Genomic DNA, 12,146 nt, shown 5'->3' on the forward strand with positions numbered 1-12,146 from the left:
GAGACAGTAAATTTATTAGACAGCTGGGATCTGGGATTGAACGTTGGTTGTCAAGGAATTGCTGAGCTTATTTCACGGATTTAAGCCATTTATGTGATTTGTCCGGCAGAACGACCCTTAAACGGGCTGGAAATAGCAAAGTTGGTTGAAACTTTCTTTGATAAAGCTCGGACATCACCGGTTTAAAAAGCAATCTTCCTCGCATCACATCGGGGCTATAGTCTTCAACCAGTTGAAACTTGAGGTCCCCGTGTACAGTAACCCATTTCTGACAGGCAGTTCCAATTAAATGCTCCTTGGTTTGCACATAGTGAAATCGAAGTATAACAGGTTGGGGCTTCAGCTCTTTAGGGGATTTGGCTCTGAGAGCATGGTGCACACGATCAAGTATAGGTAGTAGAGAAAGCTTCAGAGCTGAACATGTCCATTAAAAATTGAGAAAGAATTTAGTAAGCTCACCACTGTCAACATCTTCATGGAGTCCTATTATTTGCAGGTTCTGTCTACGACTGCAACTTTCCAGATCAATAATCTGGAGTTTATACTGTTCCAGTGTCTGAGTAGTCAAAGTTAATTTCTTTTCCAGCACATCCAATCTGTGAGCTCTCTGCCTTCCAGCTTCATTGAGTTCAGCTATTTGCCGCTGTTGTTCTTCACACTCCTGCTTAAGCAAACTGGGAGCTCTTTCAATCTTCTTTAATACTACTTCCAAAGTAGAAAATTTCTTATCGAAGTTATCATTCAGGAGTTTGGACATAGCTTCCAAAGTGAGTGGAGATTGTTGAAATTGTTTAGGATCTCCTCCTTTCCTTCTGCTTCCTTTACCGGCTTCCTTGCCTCCAGCTGATGCCTTCTGCCCTCTGGTATTCATTTTCGGCAATTAAAAATCAAAGTTCAGGCATATAAATGTGTTATAAACACTTTAATATAAATAGTGAAAGGGTGGTTAAAAAAAATTGAAAAATGAATGGAGCAAAGCCGAAATATGACTTATTCCATCTAGTGTCCCAAGAGAATCCCTGCAATGTCTGTTTCTGTCAAAAATAAGTTCAACTTTTGTCTCATCTGTATACAGAACATTGTCCCAGAGTGTTTTAGAACATTCAGGTGGTCTTTTATAAACTTAAGACATGCAGCAATATTTTTTTTCAGAGAGCCTTTGTTTCCTCTGTGGTGTCTTTCCATCACCGCCATTGTTGTTCAGTCTTTTTCTTGAAGTGGAAACATGAACAGAGAGTTTAGGAAGTTCCAGAGATTTCTGCAGGTCTTTTGCTGTTACCCTTGGATTCTTTTACACCACCTTCAGTACTGCACATTGTGCTCTTGGTGTGACCTTTGCAGGGTGCCCACTCCTAGGAAGAGTAGCAACAGTATTGAGCTTCTTCCATTTGTAGACAATATCTCTTACTTTGGGCTGATGAACACTCAGGTCTTTAGAAATGCTTTTTGCAGCCATTTCCGGCTTCATGGCTACAACTCTTCTAGTCTTCTGAAAGTTGTTTCGATTAAGGCATGGTGTGCATAAACAGATCTTTCTGGAGAATTGTAGGCTCTGTCTATAACCTCACTCTGTGTGCCTGTTTATTGGACAGGGCACCTCTCCAACCTACACCTCCCATCTCATCTCATTGATTGGAACACCCGACTCCAGTGGTGTCAGTTCTGATGAAGGGTCTCGACCCAAAATGTCAGCTATTTACTCTTTTCCTTTGGGGGGGGGGGTGTAAGTAACACCTGACTCCAAATTGCTTTTGTAGAAAGCATTACCCTAGAGGTTCACATACTTTCTGGAACCTGCACTGTGCTTGCTTAAATAGTGTACTAAGTTTTGACAAGTAGTAGTACAACTGGTTGTTATTAGTTTAGACAGATTATGTTTGTCTATTATTGTGACTTGGATGAAGATCAAACCACATTTTATGAATAATTAATGCAGAAAATCAGGTAATTGCAAAGGGTTCACAACCTTTTTCTTGCAACTGATATTCCACTGTTTTAATTATCTTCAATATTCTATATATCCAAAGACAAATTAAATTCTAAAAGTTGAATTTGACCTTCAGTAGTTCAATTGTTATATGAAAAAGTTAATACAATGAATTAAATCTTAACTAAAACTAATTTTTGGCAAGGATTATCAATCTCATTCATAAGAAAGGGGTTATTGCTGGCATAGTGCTCAGGTCTGGCATAATGTTTAAAACATCAGATGCTTTCTGCACCTGACCTTTAACTCTGCAATCCAGACTGGCCTCTGAAATCAGTTGTGAGTCTGCAGCAAAGTGTAAGGTCAAACATGCAGGCATCTTCAAATTCCATGTTGCAGCGCATAGAGATGTGAAAGTCAAAAATATGCTGAGTATCAGAGTCTGGAATGGTAGTTTCCCACATCGAAACTTGCTAATTCCATTTAAATTCTTCCAACATTAGAGACTGGAGACTGAAGATCAAAGCTGGGATGAGTTGCGGCTTGTGTATCTCCATTTGGAAATGGAGATGCCTGAATGGAAGGGTCAAAAATGAATCATGTGAGGGTGAGAACGGGATGGAAAGTGGCAGCACAAAGTAATGTGTGAGTGCAGGAGGCAACACCAATACAATTATCAATGTACTGGATAAAATGCTAAAGGAGGGAGACTGGTTAGGAATAGAACAAGACCCGTTTCATTAATGAAAAAAGATGAGCATAGCTTGGAGTTCAAACCAGAAGATGTGCATGGAGATCTTGCTACTTTTATACAGTAAAGCTCAATTAGACAGGATATCAACCTTTACTTATTAGTAGCAGCTCAAAAGGTTGCTGATGCTGTGCTCTAGTAAAGCTGAGGGTGAATCAGAAGCACTTTCAGCTGAGTTAATACACATTGGCCCACCTTGCCACTGTTGAAAAAAAGATGGTCATGTTCTTTCTTTTTCAATCTTTCTATTGAATTTCATATATAAAAGAAGCATAATATAATAAATAGGTTATAAATGCATAAGACTTGAAATTGAATTAGTAGTAGGATAACAACATCCTATTAAAATATCAACATATAAACATAGTACATTATCAATCAAGTCTGTAATAATTATATGAAAAAAATAAAAATAATCATCAAAAGAAAAAGAAAAAATTATAAAAATACAGGCAAAAAATATAAAAAAAAATACTAAACTAAACTAACATGGGCAATAATAACAGTTTATTTGTATATGATAGTGCCAAAAACTCCGGAACTCCATACTTGAACAAGGATAAGTAAAGAGAAGGTCTGGAAGAGGCCAAATTAATTCATATGAAAATGTCGAATGAACGGTCCCCAAGTTTCTTCAAATTTAATTGATGAGTCAAAAATAGTGCTTCTAATTTTTTCCAAGCTCAGAAAAGAAATAGTTTGAGAGAACCACTGCAACGTGGTAGGAGGATTTACTTCTTTCCAATTTTGTAACATAGACCTTCTGGCCATTAATGTTACAAAAGTAATCATACGTCTAATTTTTTACTCTGAAAAACTTTGTTCTTGATAGCCATATTTTACTTAATTTTTTTTTCAAACCTTCTTTGACAGATCAAGCCTTTAGCATATGGAAAAGGAAAGGTATAAAATGTTTTCGTGATCTTTTCTTTGAAGGTAGTTTGATGTCTTTCGACCAACTTTCCAACAAATTTGAGTTACCTAAATCTAACTTTTTTAGATATTTACAAATTAGAAATTTTTTACATAAAATTCTACCATCCTTCCCCAATTCAACTTCAATGGACTTTTTAGGTATGATTTTTACCTTAGATCCCTATCAGAAGGGATTAGTGGCTTTTATTTATAATATGATTATGAAGATACAACCAGAAATATCAGGTAGAATTAAACAAGAATGGGAAAAAGAACTTCAATATAATATATCAATAGAAAAATGGGAAAAAATTTTACAAATGGTTAATTCTTCTTCTATATGTGCTAAACATGCTTTAATACAATTTAAAATTGTACATAAAGCTCATATGTCTAAAGATAAGCTTGCTCGATTCTATTCTCATATTAACCCTCAATGTGACAGATGTCATTCAGATGTGGCTTCATTGACCCACATGTTTTGGTCATGTCCCGCTTTACATAACTATTGGAAGGACATATTTGCTACCATTTCCTCAGTTTGGAATATCGATTTACAACCTCATTTTATTACTGCAATTTTTGGTATACCAAATGAGGATGATAATCAGTTTTCCCCTTCAATTAGACGATGGTCATGTTCTGGTGTGTTTTATTTTTCAATCAGCATTTCTTAAAAAAATATATATTAAGCTGTTTTCAAATTTGCTAACTCATTCTCTTGGATGGCAAACTGAATTGTATCTCAACAATAAATCATTAGGAAAGTAGTAATTGTTAGGATTAATGGAGCAAAGTCTGTCAGATCTTTATCTTACTTTAAGGTGTTCTAGTAACTGTATTACACGATGATAGTGAAGTTAGCTAATTATGGCCATCAATATTTAATAAGTCAGTCCCATAATACGAAAATGGGCCCTTCATCCTAAATTGTTTATGCCAAACCAGCTGCCTACCCGAGCTTGTCCCATTTACCTGCATTTAACTGCTCCTGTCCATGTACTAGTCCAAATGTCTTTTTAATGTAATTGTATCTATTTCTGACAACTTGTTTCATGTATCCAGTATCCTCTGTGTGGAAAAAGTTGCCATTCATCTCCCCTTTAAATCTCTTGCTTTAAACTTATACCCTCTAGTTTTAGACTCCCCTCCTGGGAAAAAGACGGACTGTTTCATTTATCTAAGCCTATCAGAATTTTGTATAACTCTGTCAGGTCACCCCTCAACTTACTATTCTCCAGGGAAAATATTTCAGCCTATTCAAGCCCTCTTGCCCCGGTTACATCCTTGCCAATCTTTTGTGCACTCTTTCCAGTTTAATGACATCCTTCCTATAGCAAGCTGACAAGAATTGCGCATAATATAAAAATTGAGGTCTAGTACAGTTGTAACATGACATTAAAAATTTGGGGATAAATGCCCTGATTGATTAAGGCAAGCATAACCAGTTGCTTTTTTGCTATTGTGTATCTGTGATGACACTTTCAGGAAACTATTTTGTACCTCTAGATCTCTTCTACCATTTACTGTACAAGTCCTCAATGGTTTAACTTCCCAAAATGCAATGCTTTGCACTTGTCTGTGTTAAATTCCTGGCTCACTACTTTGATTGCTTTAGATCCCGTTATAATCTTAGTTAACTCATTCACTGCCCACTATGTGACTAACTTTGGTGTCATCCTCAAACTTACCATGTCAGCCACATTCTCATACGAATCTTTACTATAGATAAGAAAACAGTGGACCTAGCATCGCCCCCTGCAGCATATTGCTGGTCACAGGCCTTCTATCTGTAAAACACCCTTTTGCTTTTGGATCTTAATAAAGTTGATGTAGATGTCTACCGTCTTGCCTTATCAATCCTTTTGCTTGACTCTTTTATATAAAAAAAAGATTTGTGCAACATAATTTCTTGCTCACAAAGCCATGCTAACTATCCATAATCAGTCCTTGCCTTTACAAATGCAAACAGATCCTGACTCTCAGAATCTGCACCAGTAACTTTCTCACCACTGATGTTGGCATCACTGGCCTGTAGTTTTGTGGCTTCTCCTTGCAGTCCTTCTTGAGTAAATCCGCATCAGCAACCCTCCAGTGTTATAGTGTCTAATCAAAAGCATAATTCAGTGAATGTTAGAAATGTCCAATAAAAACACAATGTGCTGGACAAAGAAATAGTTAACACTGCAATGCAATTATCTTTTATGAGTTAAGTATGTGTAAGTGCTTTACTCTGCAGGTGCTACTTGATCTGCTAGCTTTTAGCATTATCAATTTTCTATTCGGGTGAGTTAGTCATGAACTCTGGGAAAACATCAGAAATGAATGAGAATATATTTTACAATCTATTCATAACAACGTATTTTTATAAAATGTGTATTTTTTATTTTTTATTTGATAGGCTTGTCTGGCGCTGGTAAGACAACAGTCAGCATGGCACTGGAAGAATATTTAGTTTGCCATGGGATACCCTGCTATACATTGGATGGTGACAATATTCGACAAGGTCTAAACAAAAACTTGGGCTTCAGCCCAGGAGACCGTGAAGAGAACATTCGACGTATTGCTGAAGTAGCCAGACTGTTTGCAGATGCTGGACTTGTGTGCCTTGCCAGTTTTATTTCTCCATATACAAAGGTACTTTCCCATTTTTATGTCTAAGATTTTTTCTTTATAGTTATCATTAATTTAATCTTCAACTGCTTCATCCTGTTTATTATTTCCAATAGCATTCATATTTTCCTCATCAGTTTCAATATGCATCTAACAGTTTGCTTGGAGAATTAACTTTTGTGATAGTTTACTGTTTCTCCAATGTTAACATTTTAACATCAAAAATGCCATAGTATGCCTTTTGAATGCAAATCAGATATACAGGTAAATCCTTTTCTTTTTCAACCTTATTATTATTATTAATATCAACATAATAAGATTAATACATAGATATTGGGATTACAAACTTACAAATTTATACTGAACACGAAAGGATATGCAAACAATAGTTATAATATAATTAAGTCTTCCCAAATCATGAATGATACAAATAACATAAAAACAAAGCAAAACTAGGTTATATCATAATATATATTAAAACAAAAAAGAAAAAAAGAAAAAAAATTATGCTAGGAAAACTAATCTAACATCCTAATAAAGAGAAAAAATAAGAAAAAAAATGGGCTGTTTATAATATCTATATATAAAAAAATACAAAATCATCAGTGTCGCCAACTCCAATCCTCTCAACATATGTATAAATCAAAATTGGAAAAACGAATAGGTTTGGAACAGGGTCTCATTACATCATATGAAAATATTGAATAAATGGTCTCCATGTCTTTTTAAATTTAATAGAAGGGTCAAATACAACACTTCTAATTTTCTCCAAATTTAGACATAACATAGTTTGAGAAAGCCAATGAAATACGATAGGGGGATTAATTTCTTTCCAATTCAACAAAATAGATCTTCTAGCCATTAATGTAAGAAATGCAATCATTCGACAAGCAGAAGAAGATAAATGGATTGAGTCCATCACTGGTAAACCAAAAATTGCAGTAATAGGATGAGGTTGTAAATCAATGTTCAATACCGTAGAAATAATATCAAAAATGTCTTTCTAATATTTTTTCAAAAGTGGACATGACCAAAACATATGAGTTAAAGACGCTATCTCAGAATGACATCGGTCACAAATAGGATTTATATAGGAATAAAAATGAGCCAATTTATCCTTAGACATATGAGCCCTATGCACAACTTTAAACTGTATTAATGAATGTTTAGCTCATATAGATGATAAATTGACTAATTGAGGAATTTTATCCCAATTCTCAATAGGGATAGTAAGGTTAAGTTCTCTTTCCCAATCATTTTTAATCTTACAGAAGGGCTCTGAATGTATTTTCATAATTATATTGTAGAGTTTTGATATTACACCTTTCTGAGAAGGATTTAGTTCTAACAAATTCTCCAAAGTACCCGTAGACTCAAGATTTGGAAAGATAGGAAGTACAGTATTTAAGAAATTCCTAATCTGTAAATATCTAAAAAAAATGAAATCTAGGTAAATTATGTTTATTAGATAATTGTTCAAAAGACATAAACTAATTATCCAAAAATAAATCAGAAAATCGTAGTAATCCTTTAGTCTTCCAAGCTGAATAAGCTTGGTCTATAATAGAAGGATTAAAAAAAAATTGGATGCAATAGGAATAGTTAAAACAAACTGATTCAACCCCAAAAATTTCCAAAATTGAAACCATATACGTAAAGTATGTTTAACTATCGGATTGTCAATTCGTTTCTGCAATTTAGAAAGAGCAAAGGGAAGAGAAGACCCTAAAATAGAACCCAATGAAAATCCTTGTACAGATTTAGTTTCCAGGTTCATCCAATGAGGATTAAAAGATAAATCCCAATCCTTTAACCAACATATCAAATATCGGATATTAATGGCCCAATAATAAAATCTAAAATTAGGCAATGCCAGTCCACCTTCCTTCCTTGCCTTCTGTAAATATTTTTTACCTAATCTAGGATTTTTATTCTGCCATATATATGAAGAAATTTTTGAATCAACATTAGCAAAAAAAGGATTTCGGAATAAAAATTGGTATCGCTTGAAATATATATAAAAACTTGGGTAAAATAATCATCTTAATAGCATTAATCCGACCTATCAGAGATAAAGATAATGGTGACCATTTAGTGAACAAACATTTAATCTGATCAATTAAGGGTAAAAAATTAACCTTAAATAACTCCTCATAATTTTTAGTAATTTTAATCCTTAAGTATATAAAAGAGTCATTAACTAATTTAAAAGGTAAATTTCCATAAATTGGAACCTGTCTATTTAAAGGAAACAATTCACTCTTATTAAGGTTTAATTTATACCCGGAAAAATTACTAAATTGAGCCAACAATGATATAACTGCGGAAATGGATTTCTCAGGATCAGAAATAAATAATAATAAATCATCTGCGTATAATGATAACTTATGTATTTCCATCCCACGAGTAATGCCAAAAATGTTCGGTGATTCTCTAATAGCAATTGCCAAAGCAATATCAAATAATAATGGACTAAGAGGACAGCCTTGTCTAGTACCCCAAAATAAACGAAAAAAGGGAGATCTTTGATTGTTAGTAAAAACCGAGGCTACTGGAGTATGATATATCAGTTTAATCCAGGAAATGAATGTTGGACTAAAATTAAACTTCTCAAGCACAGTAAATAAGTATGGCCATTCAACTCTATCAAATGCTTTCTCTGCATCTAATGAAATGACACATTCTGAGGTGCTACGTGAAGGAGTATAAACAATATTCAATAATCTCCCAATATTGAAAAAAGAATAGTGATTTTTAATAAAACCAGTTTGATCTTCCGAGATAATTTGAGGTAATACCTTCTCCAGCCTGGACGCCAGTAACTTGGAAAAGATCTTGGAATCTACATTCAATAAGGATATTGGTCTATAGCAGGGGTCAGCAACCTTTACCACTGAAAGAGCCACTTGGACCCGTTTCCCACAGAAAAGAAAACACTGGGAGCCGCAAAACCCGTTTGACATTTAAAATCCCTGTGTATAAACAAACTATAATGTGTTGCATTTATGAAATTGATGAACTCCTGCAGAGAAAACGAAATTACATTTCTGCATGCAACAAAAACATTTTGAACTCCGAAAAAAATACTTTGGGTTGAAGGTTACTTTTAAGTAAAATACTCAACGTCTATTTGAGTCCTTCTTGTATTTATGAAAAACGCCAAACTTAAATTTGCCGCCAGCAGCAAACCAAAAATAATGTCAGCCAGCTGTCAACCTGAAAATTAAAAGGACTATTTCACTGAACAATGAAAACATATGAATATACGTAAAATAATAGGCAATTAAAATATTTATCATACTTGTTCAGGTTGACTCACACCTGACAATGCAGTCGTATTCAGTAGGGATGGATCGATGCTTAGGGGAGTGACTGGGAAGGATAATGTGTTTTTTTCCTCTCTGAACTCACAGAAGCGTTTCCCAAACGATGTTTGCATTGCGATGATTGCAGAATGTAAATACTCCGAATTTATCATGTCGTGACCTTGTTTGAACTTTCTCAAATTGGGGAAGTGAGACAATGTGCCTTTCTGTAAATCTCTGGCAAGCAACGTCAACTTGCGCTCGAATGCCAAAACATCCTCCAACATGTGCAGGGCTGTACGTCCTTACCCCGTTGAAGAGCTGTGTTCAGCGTGTTCAGGTGCGCTGTCATGTCTACCATGAAGTGTAGCTTTTCCAGCCACTCTGGCTGTTCCAGCTCAGGAAAGGTGAGCCCTTTGCTGCCCAGGAAAGTTTTCACTTCTTCCAGACACGCGACAAAGCATTTCAGCACCTCCCCTCTGGACAGCCAGCGATAAAAACACGTTGTAATGGTGTGCTACACGCAGTCAGTAAACTGCGGTCAAAGATAGCTTTATTCGAACTAAGCAGCCTTGCTTTTAAGCCTCCCTCAACCCGCCCCCCCCATGGACGCGGATGCTGCAAAAGACACGTACTCACAAACCCCCGTAGGCTATCTCCCTTAGCCTGAACGCTGGCTAATTGTGAGCCGGTTCGGATGTGTCAGGAAATGGGTCGCCACAACGTCTTATTTAGATTGTACAAGATCACCATAATCTTCAAATTTAGATTTACATTTCAAAAACTAACAAACTAACATTAAATACTGACCATGTAGCGGTGTGCTACACGCAGCGCTAAAATTACGACACAGAGTCGGTAACTGCAGTCGAAGGAAAAAACTTTATTCAAAATCTTCAGCCTCACTTTTAAGCCTCCCTCAACCTGCCCCCCATGGCGCAGAGGCTCCAAAGCTCTGTGCTCGCAAACCGCCGTAGGCTATCGTAATTGTGAGTCGGTTCGGATGTGCCAGGAAAAGGGTCGCCACAACCAATTATTTCCCAAAGCAACAGGGAGCCGCAGCACAGACGTAAAAGAGCCACATGTGGCTCCGGAGCCGCGGGTTGCCGACCCCCGGTCTATAGGATCCACAGTCAGTAGGGTCTTTATCTTTTTTCAATATTAAAGAAATGGAAGCTCTATAAAAAGATTGTGACAGTTTACCCAATCTAATTGCTTCTTCAAAAACCCTGCATAACCAAGGAGAAAGAGTAGAGGAAAACACTTAAAAAATTCCACTGTATACCCATCTGGACCTGGTGCTTTCCCAGAATACATAGAGGAAATAACCCCTTTAATTTCTGCATCCATAATAGGAGTTTCTAATATTGAAAGACCATCTGATGATAATTTTGGAAAATTCAATTTCCCAAGAAAATCATACGTGGTATTATGATCATGAGGGAATTCAGAATGATATAGGGAGGTATAAAAATCTTGAAAAGATTTGTTTATCTCATCATGGTTACCTGTCAATTCACCATTCTGTTGACGAATCTTAATAATTTGACGTTTAACCAAAGCATTCTTTAATTGATTAGCTAACAGCTTACCCAATTTATCACTATGTATATAAAAATCAGATCTGGTTTTCATTAATTGATTTTCAATCGAAGATGTAAGTAATAAACTGTGTTCCATTTGAAGTTCAACCCTTTGTTTGTAAAGCTCCTTACCAGGAGCAGTCGAATATTTCTTGTCAATTTCTTTAATTTTATCAACCAATAAAAGAGTTTCCTTCTTAATATGTTTTCTCAAACCAACAGAATAGGAGGTAATCTGTCCATGTATATATGCTTTAAAAGTGTCCCAAAGTGTTCCACAAGAAATGTCATCCGTGGAATTAGTTGAGAAGAAGAAATCGATTTGTTCCTTCATAAATTTAATGAAATCCGGATCTTGCAGCAAGGTAGAATCAAATCGCCATTGCCTAACACTAGAAGCTGTATCCATAAATTTAATAGAAAGTTTCAATGGAGCATGATCAGAGATGGCTATAATATCATAATTACAACCAATTCCAGATGGAATAAAACGAGAGTCAATAAAAAAATAATCAATTCTCGAGTAAGAATGATAAACATGTGAGAAAAATGAAAACTCTTTGTCCTTAGAATGCCGAAATCTCCAAATATCGAAAATTCCATTATCAGTCAAAAAAGAATTAATATAAGTTGCCGACTTATTAGGTAAAGTCTGAGTGGATATAGATCTGTCCAGCAAAGGATTTAAACAACAATTAAAGTCACCACCCATTATTAACATATATTCATTTAGATTAGGTAGAGATGTAAATAAGGACTTTAAAAAATCAGGATAATCCACATTTGGAGCATAAACATTAACCATAGCAACCTTTTTGTTAAAAAGTAACCCAGTAATTAACAAAAATCTACCATTCTGATCCAAAATAATATCGTGTTGGACAAATGTAATCGAGGAGTCAATAAAAATTGAAACTCTCTTTACTTTGGCATTCGAATTTGAATGGTACTGCTGACTCCTCCAAAACCTAAAAAAAAACGTTGATTGTCCTCTTTCTTCACATGAGTTTCTTGTACAAAAATAATATGTGCATTCAGTCTTTGGAGTACTT

General features: G+C 35.4%; 1 protein-coding gene across 1 annotated transcript in view; it reads left to right on the forward strand.

Moving 5' to 3' along the window:
- The window catches only part of papss1 (3'-phosphoadenosine 5'-phosphosulfate synthase 1), a 126,922-nt gene that overhangs the window by 47,682 nt on the left and 67,094 nt on the right, over nt 1-12,146 (forward strand). The window contains exon 4 of the mRNA XM_059965377.1: nt 5,995-6,230. Coding sequence (XP_059821360.1) covers nt 5,995-6,230 — 236 coding nt within the window. The remainder of the gene's footprint in view (nt 1-5,994; nt 6,231-12,146) is intronic.

The sequence above is a fragment of the Hypanus sabinus genome, chromosome 3 (genome assembly GCF_030144855.1).
Source record: "Hypanus sabinus isolate sHypSab1 chromosome 3, sHypSab1.hap1, whole genome shotgun sequence".
Lineage (NCBI taxonomy): Eukaryota > Metazoa > Chordata > Chondrichthyes > Myliobatiformes > Dasyatidae > Hypanus > Hypanus sabinus.